The sequence below is a fragment of the Scomber japonicus genome, chromosome 10 (assembly GCF_027409825.1).
Source record: "Scomber japonicus isolate fScoJap1 chromosome 10, fScoJap1.pri, whole genome shotgun sequence".
In the NCBI taxonomy this organism is placed as follows: domain Eukaryota; kingdom Metazoa; phylum Chordata; class Actinopteri; order Scombriformes; family Scombridae; genus Scomber; species Scomber japonicus.
Window position 1 is genome coordinate 24,819,587 of NC_070587.1, and position 22,791 is coordinate 24,842,377.

At 37.7% G+C, this 22,791-nt stretch overlaps 1 protein-coding gene across 1 annotated transcript; it reads right to left on the minus strand.

The window, feature by feature from the left end:
* Window positions 1-614: 614 nt before the first annotated feature.
* On the minus strand, window positions 615-18,928 carry LOC128366116 (pituitary tumor-transforming gene 1 protein-interacting protein). Its single transcript, XM_053326791.1, has 7 exons — window positions 18,658-18,928; window positions 18,347-18,393; window positions 17,625-17,733; window positions 13,773-13,881; window positions 12,511-12,576; window positions 6,168-6,214; window positions 615-1,038 (listed from the first exon to the last, which is right to left on the minus strand). The coding sequence occupies exons 1-7, from the start codon at window positions 18,776-18,778 to the stop codon at window positions 989-991; spliced, it is 549 nt and encodes a 182-aa protein (XP_053182766.1). The 5' UTR covers window positions 18,779-18,928; the 3' UTR covers window positions 615-988.
* Between the last annotated feature and the right edge of the window lie 3,863 nt (window positions 18,929-22,791).

Genomic DNA, 22,791 nt, shown 5'->3' on the forward strand with positions numbered 1-22,791 from the left:
AGTTACACAACAGCTACTTTTAGAACATTATACATAAAAAAACAATATATCAATATGATTTTAGTATATTAATTGTTATACATTATATCAACACACAAAACTGCACTACTAGCTGCTGTGTAGCAGTATAGTAAATACCTGCAAAACATTTAAGGACCTGTAAAATAAAGCTACAAAATGTTCCTTCTGAAATGTAGTTGAGTAGGTTTTTAGTAACAAAAAATGGAAATACTCATATAAAGTACAAATAAATCAAACCTTTAACACTCAGAGCAGCAAGTGCAACAATTATTTAATGACTTTACTTTGATATTTGACTTTGATTTATTTTCATGAGTTAACTCATGTCAACTTTGCTCCTTCTATCAAGAATTCAGGGAATAATATTTTTTTAAAAGGTGTAGACAACAACAATTTTGAAAATTTGAACAATTGCATAATTTATTTGCACAGCTGACTCCACCCATACATTCCATAAGAGCTCAGTTCAGCTGCTGCTCAGCCTGTAAGAGTATCAGACATGATAGGTTAACAGAGGACTCTCACTGTCATTATGAGTGTGGGCCTGATGCCAGTCTACATTCAGTTCAGAGTAGAAATAAACACAACGCTAGTTAGAAGAGAGGGGTTTTATTTGTGACAGAATGTATTTGCTTTACAATCATAATTTTGTATTTCATAAATCAATACTGTATTTACAAAGTGCAAAGACTGATATGAAACTACAATATTTAAAAAGAAATAACATGTAGAGACTTTTCTGAATACAAAGAATATGTGCAGAAAGCATTAAAAACAAGCATTCGTCCAAAACACACAAACACAGCATCCTAATAATAATAAAAAAAATAAATCAGAAGGCAAAACAGATTCAGATTTTCTTCAATCAGGCAATGTGGACGACTGCAGAATTCGTCACTTTGTCCTCATGGTGGAAAAAAGACAGAGGAACAGCTGGACATGTGGGGAACTCTGGGATACAGCTGTTCTACTCGTTCTCAAACTTGCTGTATGGGTGGTCCGAGTCACCCACCAGACCTGCGGAGAGGAGAGAGGAGAGTGGGTCAGAGAACATGATGTGTTGTGTTCTTTTACTTGGGTTTTCCCTTTCATCTGGGAGCTAATAGAGCTTCTCTGGGTCAGAACCCTGAGTAGACCACAGTCATACACTTCATTAAATGACTTGGAAAATCAGTGAAAGTTCAGTTCAGTCCACCCTGTCTACTACTACTACTACTACTACTACTAGTACTTCAGTTAGTGCCTTCCTACTACCTCAGAGACTATAACAAGCAGTCAAGAGGCTCTCAAGTGATGAAGTACTGTGATTTTATAAAGCTGAGTTGTGGTAGACAGTAAAAAGTGAAGCAGCAGACTGTTAGTCCCTTCATTAACACTACATCCTTCCGTTCCCATGATGCTACTCAATCACATCTTTCATTAGACCTCCAGATGAGGGTCTAATGATAATGATGATAATAAAAATAATCATTCATACTAGGTCACGCTGCACTCTAACTTTTTATTCTCCCGTCATTTTATTTCTACTTTTAATTATATTTGAATGCCTATATATATATATATATTATATATGATAAAATGCCTACAATGTATTTTGCCATGTGTTGCTTTTAAATCCTGACTTGATGCATTTTAAATTCCTTGTTGATGAAATGTGATATACTAATACATATGCCTTGCCTTCATCCACCTCTTTCAAACACTTTAGTTTAATGCACGCTTTCTATTACAAATTTGAGTTGTCAAGCCTGAACTGAGATCAGCCAGATGACATCACTAGTGTCATTTCATCAGACTTAACAAAGCTGAGAATTACTGTCCATAAAATAAGAAGGAAATAGTACTGAAAAACACTTGTGTGGAACAAAAACTTCATATATTGAATAAAGTATCTGTTTTTTCTTCTGGGAATCACAATATCTTAATGATAAAGTTAAAAGATTTAGTATTACTGTTCTTCTCATAGTAAAAGATGCTTCATTGAAGGGTTAAAAACATCTATATGAATCACTTCTTCAACCCAGTTCCAGTGATGAGCCATATGTAACTTTTATCTATGAGATAGGACGTTGCGTGTAACAGAAGTAGAGTCACAGATATGCGTGTATAGTCGCTATGGTTTTGGATTATTTGTGTTTTTACAGTCCGTGTCAGTTGAAGTGCATGATGATGAGAGATAAGAGTAAACTGGAACACAGGCCAACCAGAAACACTGCTGACAAAACAACAGCTGGACTCAAAGATTAACAAAAGGCAGCTGAGGGATTTTAAGGAAGTCCAAACTGTTTTATTTTCTCTAACATGCAAACTTTCTCTCAAATGTTCAGTAAAACTTTCAGTCTCCATGAGCTGAGCCTGACATTCTAACAGAGACAGGTTTGACTCATTAAGACTAATTGGAGGTGTCAGTCTGCTCTCTGTGTGTGTGTGTGTGTGTGTGTGTGTGTGTGTGTGTGTGTGTGTGTGAACAATTGGGAATAGTTGAATATTTAAAAAGGAAACACACACTGACTTTCTTCCTGAGAGTGAGATGAGAGGACTGATATTAATGTTAGTCTGTGTGTTCAGTACAGAGCTGGAGACAGGACATGCATTAAGACTAGCTTAGCATAAAGACTAGAAGGAAAGAGGAATGACTGTGTGCACACTTAGAAAAATACATGCACCAACACCTCATCTGTTTAATCTGTACATAAACAAACATGTAAAAACTGCTACTTGTGGTTTTAGTGGGAGTTACATAGTGTAAGTACTACGTGTAGAAGAACAGCTGGATATACTGAGGACATTGACTGTGCAGCTTCTTGCACTTTTGTTTTCAGTCATTAAACCTGAACAGAGACTTACTGTATATCTAAACCTGTGCTCACTGACTGGACCTGCACTAATGCTGCAGATGCTGCACACAAGTACAGTGTGGATGGATACAATGTTCATCAAGATACCAATTATCTTTTTTTTTAATAGATTTTTTTTTAAAGTGTTAAACTAGCAGTCAGGTGTTCATATGAACAGTGAAAGAAGTTTTCCTCTCTGTAATCATTCCTCCTGTTCATACTGATTATTAAAAGATCTCCTTCAAATGTGCTTTCAATGGAAGTGATGGAGGACTAAATCCACAGTGAGTCCACACAGTTATTTAAAAGTAGCTTCTATTGAGCTTCATCAGTGTGAGTTAGTCATATCAAGTGATATCTGACACATTTACAATCTTTCTACCATCACATTCTCTCTTAGTGTTTCCTGTTGAGCTGTGGTGGAAGTATAGTAACAAAAAGACTTTGATACTAAAAACACTGTAACATTGAAACATGAGATTTGACTGAAGCTTCATATTACCTTCACATCAACTTTAAAATCCATGTTTACACAGAAGGAGGACTGTGGATTTAGTCCTCCAAGTGCATTATGAAGGGATCTTCTAATGGTCAATATGAACAGGAGGAATCATTAATTTGGGATCCTGACTGTTGGTTTAAGACAGACCTGACAAAATGGAAACCTGGCCTTTAAGCCTGGGAGATCCAGTTTAGTTTATTCACTCCTGTACTGTACAGGTTATACAGGCTATGGCACTATGCAGGGAATGCATTATACAGTATACATTATACCCTTGCTGGGATCATTTTTCCTGAACTGATGTTTTGCTCATTTGACCTTCCTGAAGTTTAACCTTGGTCAACAATCCTCATCCCCAAATGAGGTCCAGTGCTTTAAGGCGGTGATTCTCAAACTTTTTCATATCAAGGACCTCTCAATTGACACAAATTAGACCACAAGCCCTCATTCATTAGGATTCTGTCCCAGGATGCCCTATCTGATGTTGTATTACAGAGCACATATGAAACTCAATATGATCAAAATGGTCACACATTCTGTCATTGTGTATTTATAGTGAAAATATGACCCCCATTTTGGCTGGTTTCCTCCCTAGGAGCACCTTAAGGAGCCCAGGTGGTCTCTGGACCTCACTTTAAGAAGCAGTACTTTAAAGAATCACAGTTGCTAGTGTTCAGAGGTTGTACGGCAGCTCTCTGGATTGTGTTTTACAGAGCAGAGCAGAGTGAATATGAAAGGAGCCTCGTCTGCAATCCCCCTGTGGAACTAATGAGAGCAGGAGGCCTGAGAAGCAGACCACCATCCATCACTCTGTCATGTCCATACCAAAAAAACCACATAACCTGACATCTTACTACACTGATGCTGCCAGGGGGATTCACTGCTAACTAACACACACACACACACACACATACACAGACACAGACAGAGATACACACAGCCAGGAATAACAGTCAATCAATAGGAAGTGATTCCTCGCACACAATTGAAATTTCTCCCACATCAATAGCAGGAAATTAATGATTCCCCCTTCATCAAAGCTCTGACAGAGGGGATGTTTTAAACTTTAATCCTAACAGTCTGCTGGAGTTACACAGCTCCATCCTGAGGGTACAGTCATTTATCAGCTGGCATAGCTTTGGTTTTAACTTTTGGAAGGGAGATTTGTTTTTGTCAGACTTGTACTTGCTCTCTATCACTCGTTTCTCTTTCATAGATACATATACACACACACACATGTACATATAAAGAGCCTGGCTCTGCTTAATGTTTACTGAATATGGTTGAAACTGTCATGATTTCCTCTCAGATTTTTTAATTTTATTGATACAGTACTTAACTATAGATCTTAGACCAAAATGAATATTTAACAATAACACATCACAGTCACAGTCAATGTTAGAATAAAATCAATCTGGAGGCTATGTGCTGCTCGATCTGTAACTATCTGCTGTAAGGGTTTCTAGGTTTTTTCAGCTCAGGCTGCTGCTGACAGGATTTTCAGAATAAAATGATGCCTGACAGTCACAGACAGATCAGCTGCTAAGCGGCTAATTAGCTCATAAAAAATGTTTATATCTTAATGTCAGATAATGTTTTTGATCCACTCATGGAAAAGGGGAGAGATGGCATTAAATAATAAATATTTCTCCCACAAAAATTTTAATGTTTGGATTGATTACTGAACATTCTTATTAACTAAGCTTGACTGTCCCTTGAACTTTGGTTTCTATTTTTTTTGTAGATTTGGCTTTATTTTCATAATCTGAACTGATTAAAGACCAAACCTAAGACTGCATGTCCTGTTGATAATCCAGGCAGAAGGCAGAGAAATAAAGGAGCAGTGTTGCTCTTGTACTGCAGGTTTTTTGGATGAGGACTAATTGATGTGTTTGGCAAACATAAAGCTGAGCTGTTAACTCCCCCGACCCAATAAAGTGAGTGATAGAGTTGCTAATGTTGTCCTTCACTCTGTTACAGGAGCATATGCAGTCCTGAATGACACAAACAAACAAAACAAACAAACCTCTAATCTGGCAAAATAGCATGACAGGCTAACTAGCTTACAATGTATTAGTATCTAAATGTTACTTTCAAGTCCAAGCTGCATTATTTAGTGTTTGTGGATTATTGTATGCCAAGTATGACCTGTACTAGATGCAATCACAGTTTAGCATGTGAAGAAATGCAAAACTTGACTGGCTCGCTATGCTAGTTGCTGAGTGGCTAAGCTAGGAAAATCAGAGATCAACCTAATGATCAATGAACTCAATGAATGTGAAGCATAACTGAACATCAATGACAAAAACAAACAGACTCAAGTCCTTTAAGACATGTTAAAAAATAAAAATTGGTGTATTTGCCATCACTGGTCCTCCATACACAGTGTTTGCTAGGACTGACTGTGACATCAAGATTGTTCACCATTCCTTGTCTGTTGCTTCAGTGACCTAAACAATTCTGCACAGTCATGAGCAGGCTTATATTTGACACCAGTGTATGATAAATTATGCTTAAATTGATTTAAACAGACAGGAGTTGGTGTAACCTATACGTGACCTGAATTGGCTCATTTAAGGACAAGTCATATACTGCTGAATAATGCATTACTGGAGCAGGATATGGAAATGAAATTGAATGACAATATCCCGTTCAACATGTATCTCAGACAAAGCTGACACAATAGAGGAGAGAGATGGGCTGAGTTTACATCATCAGATCAGATCTGTACCATGTGTCAGACTATCATTTAAGAGGTTGAATGGAGTCACCATGGTAATATAATGTTGATGAAGGTTTGAACGTACCATACTTCTTGCGGATTTCATCATGTCTTGCCTGCCTCTCCACTTTCCTGTAAAAAAACACAAGAAAGTAGATCAAGTTAGTAAAACATTTTGGTCCAGTTGGTCCAGAGCACAGAAATAAACAGGTGAAAAAGTTGTTGCCTTTTATTTCTGAGTGTGTAACCCTAAAGTCACTGGACAGTTTTGATGACATCATCCTGCTCTTAATATGCTTCTTTTTCATATCTGGTGTATCTGTATCATGTATCCGACACTGTATCTCATGAACAAACAATTTATTATAATTATTATGACTCAAAACTGAAACTGAACCTCAAGTTATGAATACTGAAGGAGAGCCAGGAACAGGATGAAATAGAGATAATTACTGTGTTGTCACTGCATTTCAATCATTTTTTTAATGAGGAACTGCTCAAATACACAGAACAGGAAAACAAGCTGCTCCTCACTTTTTGATTATTTGGGGGAAAGGTGCGTGTAAGTGACGTCTTTACAAAATGACAAAAAACAGATGGCTTCCTTGACAATTCATGTCTGGAAGATGGATTTAATGAAATCACTCACATACTGTGAAAAATCATGGTGTTGGTCTGTTGGTTCTTAGCCTGGATAAGATGATGACATGATCTACCCAATACCTTGATATTTTTACATTGATAATGTTTTGGCTTTTTAACAAACTTTTTGATATTTGATAATGAAACAAACACACTGATTGTTGACTTAACACTGCAAGAACAACCATGACATCATTCTATCATGTATTGTACCTGTGACCAAGAAAAGATAACAATAAAGCTACACAATATGACAGTATTACGAACCATTCCCATGGTTCAGTTGTGACACTTGTGTCCTAGTAGGTGCTTTCTGCAGTGGACAGGGTTCAGCAAGGTTCAGCAGGGACACTCTGACCTGTCTGCAGCTATGCAGTCCTACACATGTCAAGCTGCCATGAATTGTATGTTCTGACAGCTGTCTATCATAGTCAGCATGAACCTTTGCAGTAGATTGTGCTACCGTAGCTCTTCTAAAGGGATCGGACCAGAAGGACTAGCATTCACTTCCCACGTGCATCAATGAGCTTTGGACGCCCATAACTTTGTTGTTGGTTGACCAGTTGTCTCTCCTTGGAGAACTTTTGGTAAGTACTAACCTCTGCATACTGAAAACACCACAAAAGTTTAGCCTTTGTCAAAGTCACTCAGATCCTTATATTTTTCCTGCTTCAAACACATCAACTTCAAGAACTGTTCACTGACTTGTTCACCTAATATATTCCACCCCCTGGCAGGTGCCACTGTAATGAGATCATCAATTTTATTCACCTCACTTGTCAGTAGTTTTAATGTTGTGGCTGATCTGTGTATAACTCTGCTTGAAACACTCCATTTATTCACTGCATTCTAACCCCTACACCACAATGTGGAAGAAGAAACAACTAGAATAACTCCAGGATGGTACTTTCTCTGTTTTCCAATGCATCATTCCATCCATAACAGCTATAAAAGAATGAAAAACCATTCCTCATGGAGAATGACATTTAAATTCTGGCTTGCTCTTGAATGTTAAGTCATAATTTTTTCACTCCTCGCAGCCTTCAGTTCTACTTTTTAGCCGGCGGTGAAACACAAACAAGAGCAACAGGCCTGCCATCAGCCCTTCACTCAGCCTTTCTGATGAGTAACAAAAGCCTTGGGAGCCTGGAGGAGGGTTTTTCTGCTCTGGACGTCACTTTGCTTCATCTCTTCACAAAGAGCTGGTGTAAATCAGTCGCTCGCTTTATTGCCACGTTGTGATCTGTGAGCAATCAGGGTGGCTGAGCGCTGCGTGCCATCTGTCCCCCTGCCCCTCCACCGACTTGCATTGCTTCTAATTGACTGACATGTTTAAACACTCGGCGCATAAATGTGGCGCTGTGCAACAAGTGGGAAAAGGAACCGAAGAGCGGAGCTTGTGCGGTCATTAATGGCAGTCATTAAAATGAGTTAAAAAAGGAGGAAAATCCCAGATTGGATCAAGACTTCATCATTGTGGGAACATTGTTACCTTGCATGGCCTCATGATGTTGCCTGTGCATAGTTATGTTATGTGTTTTAACTGTTTAAACGGTCATATTGAGCTGGAAAAGACGTCCTGAGTTTTAGCCACATGACAAATGGTTTATTGTAAGATATGATATGGTCAAGTGCTGTAAGTGGGCTGCTATTGAGGACCAATAATAACATAATTAAGTCCATCAAACAAGCTGAAAACTGCTCCCATCTTGACTATCAAAATGAAAAGAGAGCCTTGAGAGTTTGAGCAGTATCCTTACTGGTCGATAAAGATTCAAACAGATCTAAATGTCGTCCGTTACACCCTTTTTGGTTTCCAAAGGAAGGCATGACAGGAAAAGGTTTGGGAATCCCTAACGAAACCCAGGAGGAAAATCTTAATGGTTACATTGAGCTGCTTTTTCTTTGAGGGAAGCTAAACTTAAAAAGATAGTCTAATTGGGGTGGGTTTGAATCTCACATTTAGCAGTCGGGGTTTAAAACTTCTCTTTTGTGCCCGTCTAAACTTGTGAGAAGGCTTAACAGTAAGCTGCTACTGAACATATTTTCATTATCTGTTTTTTCAATGAAGAGGTTTAACAGCTTAAATACAGTTTCAAAAAGTGTGATTATTTGAATGGTAATTGGAGCTTAAAAAGCAGTAGCATCACTTAGCGTTTTAAAAAAGCTGAACGGGTCAAACCACTCATGGGAAGTTTGGAGGATTTCCGTCAGACTGCTCTTCACTTCAGCCTCAGCCTCAGATGACTGTGAACAGGGTCTGGCTCTCTGGAGGCCAGGCAGCGGTGTCTAGAGGCGGAAGTCTTTCCCATGATGGGTCCGATCTATTCTGAATGTCCTGTTCTATGTAGGTCACTGCACTAACTCCGACTTCTGAGATTTGATCATGCACGAGGCGGGTGGGGAACCCTGACTGGATTCTCAGGCGCATAGAGAGTTGGATAATTCAGCTTACAGGCTCTGTCTCAAACACACACACATGCACACACACATGCACGTGGAGAGCTATGACTTGGATGTTCCCTGCGCTGCGAGTGATGATGATAAACCACAGTTACTGACTACATTTCTGCACGACTGCCCTGCTTACCCACACATCACCCAGACGTCCTCGGGAGGATGAACGCACCGGGAGCACAGGCACTAAATAGAAAGATGAGGCTGAAACATTTATGGAGCGCAGGAAGAGGAGGGCTTCCAGGTTTTACGGACTGCTACAACACACACACACACACACACACACACACACACACTGCTGTATGATTCACTGACCAACACTGCTTCTTTGACAGTGGATGTTGCTCCACAGGATGTAGCTCGCTCTATTTATGACCACATTACCAAAGAGCAGCTGCTCAGCCATGACAATCCAATTGGTGTTTTTTGGGATGCGAGTAGAGGGACACTGAGCTCCTCCTCTGGGACGTGGACTTGTCGAGGCTGCACACGCACACACACACACACACCAGTTGCTTGAATCCCAAACATACAATGGGCCCTTTTGTTGAACACTATGAACTATTCTGTAGAAGGAAATCCCATGTAGGTCCTGCTGGGATATGTTGAGAGGCTCCTTCACCCCAGTGTGATGAGTGAATAGGATTAGATCTTTAGGTCATTTCCTCAATCATCTTTTGCTTTTTACTTCATGAAACTCAACCTGAGATAAAAGATGTGATACTGCTATTTTATCAGATTTGTATTATATGAACAGCATTTTTGTTTACTATGGTCCACATTTTCTTGTAGAGACTTTTTAACTCATCGCTAAAATATTCTGGATGCTGAAAAAGAGCATGAGTTGTTTTTGTCCATCAGGGAGGTTATGTTTTAGTCCTGTTTATCTGCCTGTCATTTTGTTTATTCTCAATGAAACACAGTGGAAAGTCATGCTTAAAGAAGGAAGTGGTGGTAGTGCCATCATGTGGCCATTTTCATTCATAACTAAGAAACTGTTGCAACAACATCCGTCACTTGAAAACACTGGTCATTTATCACCTCCTCTGATATTGTTGTGTAGGAATGAATGTTGTTGATTGCTGTTTGTTTATGTGAGGTTGGGCTTGTAGAAACTGAATTGCCCCTCAAGGATAAATAAAGCTGAATCTGAATCTGATATCTTTTTTCAACACCCTGATATTTACAGAGTTCAGGTATTCTCCAAATATCAGCACAGTTTATCACTCTGTGATGCTGATCTGGATCCAAATGTACATATACAAATACATTTAGAGTACCTGGGGATTATCTATGAGTAGCCCTCTGCAGTTCACCTGAATAAGTTGTATGTTATTTGGTGCAAAATGATCTGATACCAATTTAACCTAATACTGTCCTCAACTAACGTATGTGTTGTGTATTCATGTGAGTATGTGTAATATTTATACAGTTATGTATGTGTGTATACTTTTTTTTTTTTAAACTTTGTTTAAGCTTTATTTGGCGTCTACAGGTGGGCAGGGGTAGACAGCTATGTTTTTGCATGGTTGGGTGTGGGAGTATTATGCTGTTCTAAAATAAATAAAAAATATTGTTAGAAAAATAATGTAATTATTTTATATATTTAAATGATTGTACAGGCTATAATTCAGAATTACCCTTTACTGACTTTCAGTGCTATCATATTCTGTTTTCAAAAATCTGTCCAAAATCATGAGTCCAAGCAAACTACAATTAAATACAGAATGACATAATAACAACTTTAAAGTGTTATATGATGTCATGCTTAAAGCCAAGCTCAGGTGGTTATCTGAGCATTACTTATATTATTTCACATGGGGGTTTGTATGTATGTTAAACATGATGACATGTAGATATAAGGAAAATATCATCTTGAGTATGGGCATATTCAGTGTCTCCCACAGGAGGTTTGAGAGAATATGATGGTGATGTCTCAGTCCGAAGAACATTTTGTTCATTTTTAAATCAAATGCATCATTCTGCTGCACTCTGAGATCAACATTAAGAGGTTACATCTAGAATTTTTTTTGTGCTTTAGTAATTTAACTACTGGTTGAACTGGTGATGACACAGCCACAAAGCACAAGAGAGACATTTTACCAGTTTATTTAATGTTCCAATCAAACAATCAAAACAGACCAATGCCCATATTTCTCCTGTGAAACAAAGAAAGCAGAAGTGATTATCTAAGTTCAACTAGTTCATTACTTATGAAGATATAAAATACTGTTTCACTAAATATCTTTTTCTACATTGTGCTTCTTCAATTAACTAAACTAACTCTTTGCTAATCAATAAAAGAAGTGGATCAGGATTATAGTTGATTTATTGTAGAGATGGAAATTAGGAAGATCTCTCATTAAGACTTTGCTTTTTTAATCTGAACCAACCAAAGCAGTATAATGCTGCTGTGTTTTAAATAGCACGCAGGTGTTTCACATTGAGAGGTTTGAGGCTGATCTGCAGGTTGAGTGGAGGTGTGTGGGGAAGTTTATTTGTGCAGTTGAACGTAACTGCTGTGAAACAACCAGAAAATAACGTTTTATTGATCTGATTCTACGGCTTTCTAACTGTCAGCGCTCCCTCTCTTCATTCACTCTCTAGCTCGCTCAACCACAGCTGCTAATAACAGCTTCCTGTAGCCTCTTACTGACAGAGTAACTCTGTCCACGTATTCAGTGTCCGGACCTTTTATACAGAACAGAGAGGAGGAATAAAGTAGTAGTATTCCTGCATTGAACAGACTCTCTGAGAGCAGAGAGCAACGTGACAGCAAACAGCAGCAGAGGCTAACATTAGCTACACCTCTCTGTCTCAGTGGGGCAAAGCTGAGACCATCATGCAGCAGAGTCAGAGACAGTGGAAAGTTGTCACAACTTCATTCAGTAATCCAACAATATAATCCGCACAAAAGAAGATAACATCTCGTCCTATATCTTGTTCACTCAATATAAAGCTGAGCCCTAAAACAACGTAACGTTTTGGAGAGTGTACAGACGTGTTCAGCTCACTGTTAGACTGTGGTGGCACAAATTAGATTATGGCCGGCCACCACAGTCCATATAATTAATGGGAAACACTGGATATTGATAGACAGCTAAATATTTATTGTATTATTTTGGAATCAGAGGAGAAAAATGTAGAGTAACAAATAAACATTGGAAATGTGAGAACCTCTCCAGATAAAATACTGTTTCCTGTTAAAGAGTTATTAAATGCAGGTAAACACACTGTCAGATGGAACTGTTATCAAAACAAACATGCTTATAATGTGTTACTGTTAACTTGAAACCTGTTAGACCAAAGTGTAGAGTGGAGGCTCTTACCTCTCTTCAGAACGCTGTTTGATCTCCTCTCTCCTTCTGGCATATCTCTCCTCTTCTCTGTCTGGCCTGAAGACATAAACAAGCATGAATACATCATCAGAAATACTACTGTTCACAGAACCTGAGAATAACACAAACATGTTCATGTGGATGTGACAAATTACATTATTCTCCACATTGCCAAATCTGCTTAAGGGATATTCTATTAAAAAACATAACTTGGAAATTTTGCATTCTCCAGAGCACGACTTATATTTCAAGCCAGCTTTATTTATGTAGCACCAAATCACAACAGAAGTTATCTCAGGGCACATTTCACATAGAGCAGGTCTAGACTACACGCTTTAACTTTATTTTATCTCATTGATTTATGTAGAGTACAGCCTAAGAGAGGAAAGGAAATTGATGTTTAAACATAAACTAAGAGCTTCTGCTATAGAAATAAGAAGTATCACCTAAGGTGAATGAAATCTAACCAAATGTTACTACAGGGTCATTTCAGAGGAGCAGTGTGTAATATATAGTGGCATCTAACAATGAGGTTGTAGATTGCAACCCATTGGTCCCTCACCCATGTGTGTGCGCGTGTGTGTGCGCGCGTGTGCGTGTGTGTGTGTGTGTTCTGGTTTTTCTCTTCAGCCCATTTGTCTGTCAGATGATGGACATGAATGAGACTCTTACACCCACAGGACTGTCAGTGTGTGACAGGTCAGCCTGCAGTTGATTGACTGACATGACATTTTCATTGCACTGCAGCACAATGAGACACACACACACACACACACACACACACACACACACACACACACACACACACACACACACACTAATATAATGAAGCTACAACAGCAACAGTGGAGGCTGGGGTAGCTCCTATAGTATTGACATGGTTGATTTGTGTTAGATTTAATTGATTCAATTGTTAAAACAATCCTAGTTTTGATTTAGCCGTATTATATGGAAAAATGAAAATGATTTGTTTTTGGAGATAGATCCATTTAGAACTGGTTCGACGTATTCATCTCTAGGACTTCATTTTGTTGCCTCTACCAGAATTCCATATATGGCTTGGTTTGAAGTCGCATTTATATTAGGTAAACAATTTATTAGATACTGTTGCAATAAAATATAATAGCACCACAATACATTTCTATCTTTATGAACCGTATCACTTTTTGCTGACATTGGATCAAAGAGCTGTTGATTCGACTTTGGTCATTTTCATTTCATTTCAATAGCATTGAGTTGTAATTTCACTTTACCCTGATCGACGCTTCTTGCAGCAACAGCAGCAGCAGCAGCACACAGCGATGCTGAGGAGGATGGTTCCACCCAGCACGGCCAGAGTAATGATCAGGGCTTCAAAGTTCACTGAATCACACAAGACAAATGCTACATGAATTATCTGACATACAGGTATACATAGTACATCAAAACATAAACAAGACAGTGTGTTTGTGTTCTAGGGGTGACATTTTGGATCCCTGTTTCCACTGAATCTATTATGGCCAATGGTGCCACCTGCTGACAACCTCTTAGAACTGCATATAGCAGCATTGTCATTGTCATAAGACACACTTTCATTTCCAGAGAAAACAAAACTAAGACATCAAACAAAACCTAATGATGTCTGCCAGCAGCAGTATATACCTCATGTCTGTTGATCACATGTGGTTGGTAACATGGTAACATATTACAGTAATAAAATCTATTACCCCCCCCCCCCCCCCCCCCCACACACACACACACACACACAGTCTCTCAGTAACCTGCTGGTGGATGACTACCTTACTTGGTGATATTTCACAGTGAGACATGAGAAGCAAGTTGTTGCTTTATTTCCTGTTTTTGGATTGTCTGTGAGATTCTGTAACTCAGCCTGTGTGTAGAACACCTCTCAAAACTGAACCTACTGTAAAACAAGACATATTACATAGTTTGATTTTCATACATGCCTAAAGCTTTAGTATTTAGCAACTAGTTACTCAGTAACGTTTCTTTGACGAACTACCAGAGACTTTCAACCATAAAATATGAAGAACAGCATCATTGAATTAAACTTTATTGGTAACTATTGAAACATTTTATAATTGGATTTAACGGATTGGATGTTTCTTACGGCCACTTTTTGTTTTGGCTAAATGTCTAACAGGAAGTTGTTCTTTTTTAATAAATATTTGAATAGCATGCAGTCATTTAAGAACAGTTTGTATTTGTATTCATTCTGTATATATTCAAATAAATTCAATGACCTTTGAGCCTTGTTTATTCCTACTTATCACTAGTCATGCAAACATGAGCACACATTTGAGCTTGTTTGTTAATTCAGTAAAAAAAAGTGAACTAACCACAAAAGCTTGTATTTTTACCACACAAATCCCTAAGCTGGCTACTTTTTATCCCGACATCTGGCAGGCTACTGAGAAAATAGGGGAAGTCCGTGTTAGCCACTGATTTGACTCTTCTGTACCTACTGAGAGTGTTTTGGTGTGCAAAGAAAGGCTGCTGCAGGCTGTAATTTGGTAGAGCAACTCAAACACACAATAGAGGAAATGGTTGAAGCTCTGGGGGAAAGAGATGTAGGATTATATATTTAAACTGACACCAAAGCAACATGAAGTGAGAGAGGAACAGAAACTTGGCCATCTTCTTTCATAGAAGCAGGTATCTTTTCTAATTGCTTCCCCAAGCTAAAAGACTGTTTGTTCAGCAGAACCTCGCACCACAGCACATATCCCACAGCTATTTGCATCTGAACTCTGAAGGTTGCTGTACTTTATAGAAATAGATCATTTAAGACTTCTAACTGTACACTGGCACAGAGCAACTCACTTCCATTTCTTCTTCATTAGGTGTTTACATAGTTGTAACCTTTTAAAACAAGTGTATGAGATATATATGGTAATTGTTCGTTCTGTACATAGAGTGAACTGTGCCCCTTGATTTGCCCTCCATCTCCTTTCTCCTAGTGTAGTTCCTGAAGCTCTTCTAAGCATTGGCTCATGTTTTACCTTTGAACAAGGGAAAAGGTGACCTTACTAACTACCACCCTATTTCAAAATAGTCTCGGCTGTCCCTTTTTATTCATCAAAAGCCTTTGATCAGTTGATAATTTTCTCCTCTTGGAGAGACAATAAAGTATTGGAATTGACCCTTAATGCCTGTGTGGTTAAACATTTACCTCTCTGACAGACAACAGTGTGCAACAGTGGGTAATGTTACATCTGAATGTCCATCAATAACAAAAGGCGTAGGACCACTCCTGTTCACTATTTATATTAAGGATATAGTTTTCTCTTTGCAAGCCTGTATTGTCCACCTTTATGCAGATTATCCTATTTTATACCATTGGGTTGACTCTAGAAAATCAGCTACTGAAAACATGTAGTTTTCTTTCATAAATGTATTATTTATTACAAAGTGGTTTGACTGGCATTTGTTTTTATTTATCGTAAAAGGTCTTATCTGAACAATGCCCTGACACTTAACACTCACTCACAGGACAGTTCCTAGAATTAACACTGATCTGGGAAAGACTGCTTTTAGATTTTTTGCACCATACATTTGGAATGAACTGCAGTGTACTTTAAAGCTTGATACTCTGATCCAGTGTTCAGAAATCTAGTAAAAACCCTGATTCAGTTTAGGTGTGATTGTTTTAACTTGTTTTTATTGACTTATTGTTGTATTATATTACTTTTATTCTATTATTTCAATTTATTCTGATTGTGTTACATATAGGATAACCTACAGCCAAGGCCGATGCATACCAATATATCTAGGATAGGTCAATATCATCCAATAATATTGTATTCATACAGCAATTGTGTATTTTTATAATGATGTTTCCTGGAACTCACAGTGGGTACCCAATAAAATGTGTGTTTTTGACAAACTGTAGTGGTTATAATTATTGATATAGTCATGTATGTTCAAAATGTATCTGAAAATTAATCAATTAAAAGCTCAAACCTGTAAATATAATGCAGAATAATGCAGAAGACAGAAAGTGGAAGTCATATCATACTTTAAGTGACATAAAAAGGGAAGCTAAAGGACGATGAGAATGCTGAGGTTTTAAGTTTCATCAGGAGTCATTAATAACACCATCGAGCACATTGTGTCAGGAAAGCGGTTTAAAAACGTGCAAACAAAGGGAAACCATTTGCTGCTATTAGAAACTGAGTACATTCAGCCACCATCAATAATCAATAGAAAACACACATTGTTAGGCTTTAAACAATTAATTAACCAATAATTAACAGCAGCCAACGTTAGACAATCTTATGCTTTAGCAGTTACCTTGTAAATCTGGCATCAATATAATCCATAAAGATTCTGTACAAACTTTTCTGTTGTTTAACTGGTTGGTTTATTGGCCAAGAATAAGAGGTGAACAGTTCCAAAAGCAGATTATTTTCACTTGGTGGATCAGATATGTGTCAAACTGACACATGACACTGTTAATTCACTGTCTATCGTGTGTGATGGCATTTGAGGAATTTTTCAGCTGCTTCCTTAGTTGAACTATCCAGTTTGCCATGGTGATTGAGAGTATGAACATGGAAGCTCAGATGGTATGACGATTGGGACAGCTTTGTTTATTGCTTTGATTTCAACATGGATGTGTTGTTCACAGTGTTGCGTTATCAGGGAAAAATAGGGTGCGTCCCCTGGACACATCAATGGTGCGTTTACTGCCTCCTTTCAAATTTTAACATGTCAGAGATGCATGACGTGTACCCAGCAACATCAGTTATTTATGGATATTTGTCTTCCTGTGTTATGGACTTTATACAGTTTATGTTTTGTATTTGTGTATCTGTGTGTGACTTTGTTTTGCATATTGTCTGACCATAAAGCAATACATCTTCAGAGTGCTGAACCTTACATAAACTTCCTCAAACCCCTTTACCCATATGCACTGACTGCATATCTCTGAGAGCAGGCTACGCTTGTCTAATGTGTTCAGTTTCCTTGTTCACTGTTTCCTTATGCAGCGAGAAAACCTCTTTAACACACCAGTGGTTTGACTGACTGCAAGTCTTGTGACAAATGAAAAAAAGCAGGTATAGTTACCATCCTTCACATGAAAATAAAAATGGCCAACTCACACCAACACACTCCCCAACGGGCCTGAGACAGCTGGCAGACTGATGCAGGCGGCAACAACCATCTCACTGGGTAATCAGTGCAATTGTTGGTGGTGAAGCACCACAGACACTGTGCAGACAAAACACAACACAAGCATCAAGCCTCTGCATGTTATGCTTCTATTAAGATCACATATAATCCTACAGCTGCTGTGATGAGTCAATTAATCCATCAACAGTAAACATATCAACATTTACAGTTTTCCTTTGTTATAGTAAACTCAATGCATGCATTCTTCTACATTTAAAAATCTTCACACCAAACTCCATACAAAATATGATGAATTTATGATTTATGACGTTTCTATATACCATTGGAAATTAAGTGATGTTAAACTATAATTATATATATATTTTTTTTGTAGTATTGAAATAAAACATAAATTTAACTTTACAAGCTCATACAGGTAACAGAGTCCACCTCAGTGCTTTCTGAGGGAGGATTAGGTGAAAGCAGAGAAAGCAGTACTAAAAGTTGACATGTTGCAGTAATTACACCTTCAGCTCACTGCTTTACCAAATTCCCTAACGATTAGAGCAGATTGGGAGGTTAAGTAGTCCGCTACATGTGCAAACAAACGGGACCATAAATTGACCGTTTACAGAAGTTTGAAGCTGTAGGGGCAAAGGTCTAATCTCATCATTTAAAACAACTGCACCGAAACTGTTAGTGACAATCTTACCTTGGCATGTGGAACGCAGGTGTCGCAATTTTTGTAGGCAGAGCAGGCTGAAAATATACAGAGATAAACAGAAATTTAACTACTGGTGAACGGCGGAAGGAAACACGGTAGCGTTGTGGTACTAGTAGGTCAAGCGGCCAGCTGTGGTCGCAGTCGCACTACGGGAACTGTGACGTATTTTTAAAATTTCCCTTTTCCACTAGTTTACAACAAATACAATAGCATTGAAGTCTCTAGTTAGCAGGCGACATGTTACCTATGTCAACTATAAATAGTGCTGTATTGGTTTTAAAAAGTGAAATTCAACCTACGCGTTATTGGTGGCGGAGTAGTTTGGCATTCTCCCTGTCCAACAAAGATAACAAACAACACGACGGCAGCAGAAAGCACCGAAAGGCTCCGTGCTTTTCTCTCCGGCGTCAAATTAGACATCTTTGAAACGTTAACTTTATAACGTCAACGTTTAAAAAATACACAATATCAGCTCGGTGAGTAGAAACGCTTGCTTTTCTTCTCCGGAACAACCCTCCGCTGTTTCTATTTTGCTTCGTATCTACACTCTACGACTGTCACTTCCTGGGTGTCGAGGGTTGGCACTGTTAATGATATCGTAGTAGCCCCGGCGGGCGGAGGTTGTGCGTTTTAATAAAGATACAGCGAACCGCCCACTCGCTCTCCACGTACGTGATACAGACTATACATTCCTTAACGTACCCCTGTTACTGCAGCAGGAGTTTACCACGGAAATTCATTTCCACACGTATTAGACTGTAGCTGTGTAAATATTTCAAAATTAACTGTGTGCTCTTTATTTTTCACCACTGCATGTCAGTAGCAGAAATAAATTGCTTTAATTTGAATTTATTTCCCTAATAAAAGAAATTTACAGTGGCAACTCAAATTGCTGTAGTACTTTTTGAGGTACTTGTACTTTAATGTAATATTTCCATGTGATGCTACTTTATACTTCCACTCCACTACATCTCAGAGGGAAATATTGTACTTTCTACTCCACTACATTTATTTGACAGCTTTAGTTACTTTTCAGACGAAGATTTTACACAATGGATAATATAATAAGCTTTTAAAATACAACACATTGTTAAAGATGAAACCAGTGGTTTCCCTCTAAACTCACATGCTTTCATTTCAATAAATGTTCAAATGATCCAATATTTCAGCAAAAATCAAAGATTAGAGAAAAAGTCCAAAAACTGAAAACACATTTGTGTATCAGAACCTTGTTTTTTCTTCATTCCTCTCCCATTAATCATCTCACCAGCCTCACATTTATCTGCTCACCCTTTGGAGGGGCCCCACCCCTAGGTTGGGAACCACTGGACTAAACTAGCTAACTGTATATAAAGTAATGTAAACTAGCTAACTATATAAAGTAGTGTAAACTAGTTAACTGTATATAAAGTAGTATAAACTAGCTAACTGTATATAAAGTAGTGCAAACTAGCTAACTGTATATAAAGAAGTATAAACTAGCTAACTGTATATAAAGTAGTGTAAACTAGCTAACTGTATATGAAGTAATGTAAACTAGCTAACTGTATATAAAGTAGTGTAAACCAGCTAACTGTATATAGTAATGTAAACTAGCTAACTGTATATAAAGTAGTATAAACTAGCTAACTGTATATAAAGTAGTATAAACTAGCTAACTGTATATAAAGTAATGTAAACTAGCTAACTGTATATAAAGTAGTATAAACTAGCTAACTGTATATAAAGTAATGTAAACTAGCTAACCGTATATAAAGTAGTATAAACTAGCTCCACCTCCAGCAGCTACAACAGTAACATGCTGCTCTAACACTGATGCTTCACTATTAATAATCTAATGATGTCATATATAATAATATATCACTACTTTTACGGTAATACTACATACTACATCACTCATAATACTGCAGTACTTTTACTGTAATACTGCATACTACATCACTCATAATACTGCAGTACGTTTACTGTAATACTGCATACTACATCACTCATAATACTGCAGTACTTTTACTGTAATACTGCATAGCCTACTAGGTCACTCATAATACTGCAGTACTTTTACTGTAATACTTTAACCACATCACCCATTATACTGCAGTACTTTTACTGTAATACTGCATACTACATCACTCATAATACTGCAGCACTTTTACTGTAATACTGCATACTACATCACTCATAGTACTGCAGTACTTTTACTGTAATACTGCATACTACGTCACTCATAATACTGCAGTACTTTTACTGTAATACTTTAACCACATCACCCATTATACTGCAGTACTTTTACTGTAATACTACATACTACATCACTCATAATACTGCAGTACATTTACTGTAATACTGCATACTACATCACTCATAATACTGCAGCACTTTTACTGTAATACTGCATACTACATCACTCATAATACTGCAGTACTTTTACTGTAATACTGCATACTACATCACTCATAATACTGCAGCACTTTTACTGTAATACTGCATACTACATCACTCATAATACTGCAGTACTTTTACTGTAATACTGCATACTACATCACTCATAGTACTGCAGTACATTTACTGTAATACTGCATACTACATCAAGCTCATGATACATATGCACTTTCAGTGTAATATTTTAACTACATCAAGCTGTTAATATTTATGTACTGTGTTGGTACTTGTATTTGAGAAAAGTACTTGTTTCACCACTGAAACTGAAAGGGAGAACCAAGATAACAAGATATCCAAATGTCATCCTGTCAAACATTTGTTTTTTAATGAATTACTTATTAAAGTAAACTTACTTTTGAGTGACATTTTCATTGGGATGGCTGTAGGATGTCAGTAAACACAGCAGGTCAGAGTATGATGAGGTCATATTTCATGTATTCAGTACAGGTGTAGTATGTTACAGTATGTGCTGCTGGGGCCGTGGTCCTGACCGTGGTTTGGTTGTCATCATTGCCATATCTGTAACAGATTTTTAATGAGTGCAACTGTAACTAGGTTATGAATAGGGGATATGTGTGTGTGTGTGTGTGCAAATAATGGGCATGTTTGTGCTGGCAGGGTGTGGTGCTGTAGCTGTTCATTAACTCCTCAGGAGTAATTTGCCATTAGGCAAATTGGCTATACACAACTATCACATCTGATAAAAGCACATTCAAATCCAAAGTGTCTTGGCAGCTAATGTTAGAATATGAGGAGCTGGCACAGGTACATATATATAGCTGTAGACATATCCATAGACACATAAACAGCTACTGCTACAGCTTGGAACTATATCCACTGTCACAGTCCCAGTCACAACTTCAGCCATAGCTTAACCAAAAGCCAGACATAGCTAGTGACAGCAGCAGTCACAGCTGGCTGGCTGTATACTGTCAGGGAACAGTAGCTTTTGAAGGGAGTAATCAGTAATAAATGTATTGCATAATCCGATGCAATCCAATTTATTTATATAGCAGGATTTTAACAAACACAAGGTTTCCAAAGTGCTGCACAACAAGATAAAACACAATAAATAGATAACACAATAGAAGCACAATAAAAAGCTGAATAAAATAAAATAAAATGCACTGCCCGCACAAGATGAAAATATGCATGTATACACATAAAATCATAAAATCACACTCTACATGGTGTCAAAAGCCAAAGAAAAGAGGTGTGTTTTAAGAAGAGTTTTAAAATGAGACAGTGAGGAGGCCTGTCTAATGTGCAGCGGCCATAATGTGAAGTGTCACATCATCTCTCCATTGTATATATGCAGAGCCTTATCCTATAGTCACATTGTTGCCTGCAATAACTCTAAACGACTGGGTCCAACTTCCTAAGCTGTTTCTGTGGATCAGGGGAAATGCAAAGTAGTATTGCCAGTAGGGCTGGGCAATATATTGACATGATATCGAAATCGTGATATGAGACAAAATATCATCTTAGATCGTAATATCGCAATATGTCAGAGTTGTCTTTTCCTGGTTTTAAATGCTGCATTACAGTAAAATATGTAATTTTCTGAATTTACCAGACTGTTCTAGCTGTTGTGTTATTTACTTTTTACCCACTTTTCATTATATCCACATTACTGATGATTATTCATCAAAGATTTCATAGTGTAATATTTTACAAAAGCATCGACAGTCATCTCTACAATATACAATCTAAACAATGTATGAATTTAAAAGGACTTTATACTGTATATAGATTACACAGGCAACAAATATCTGTAGTGTACCTGTAGTTCTTTAACTACCTGATACCAATTCCATTATAATGAGGTACAGTAAGCTATGACCTACTGAGCAACAATCAGCTGTTTTAGGGGAATATTTAAATAGAAATGATCCTGTAAGTATTTTAACTACTACATTACTCCATATCTTTAAGGTATTGAGTGAAATAAATCAATACCAAGTAGTATGGAAACGTCTCCCGTCAAATGATAC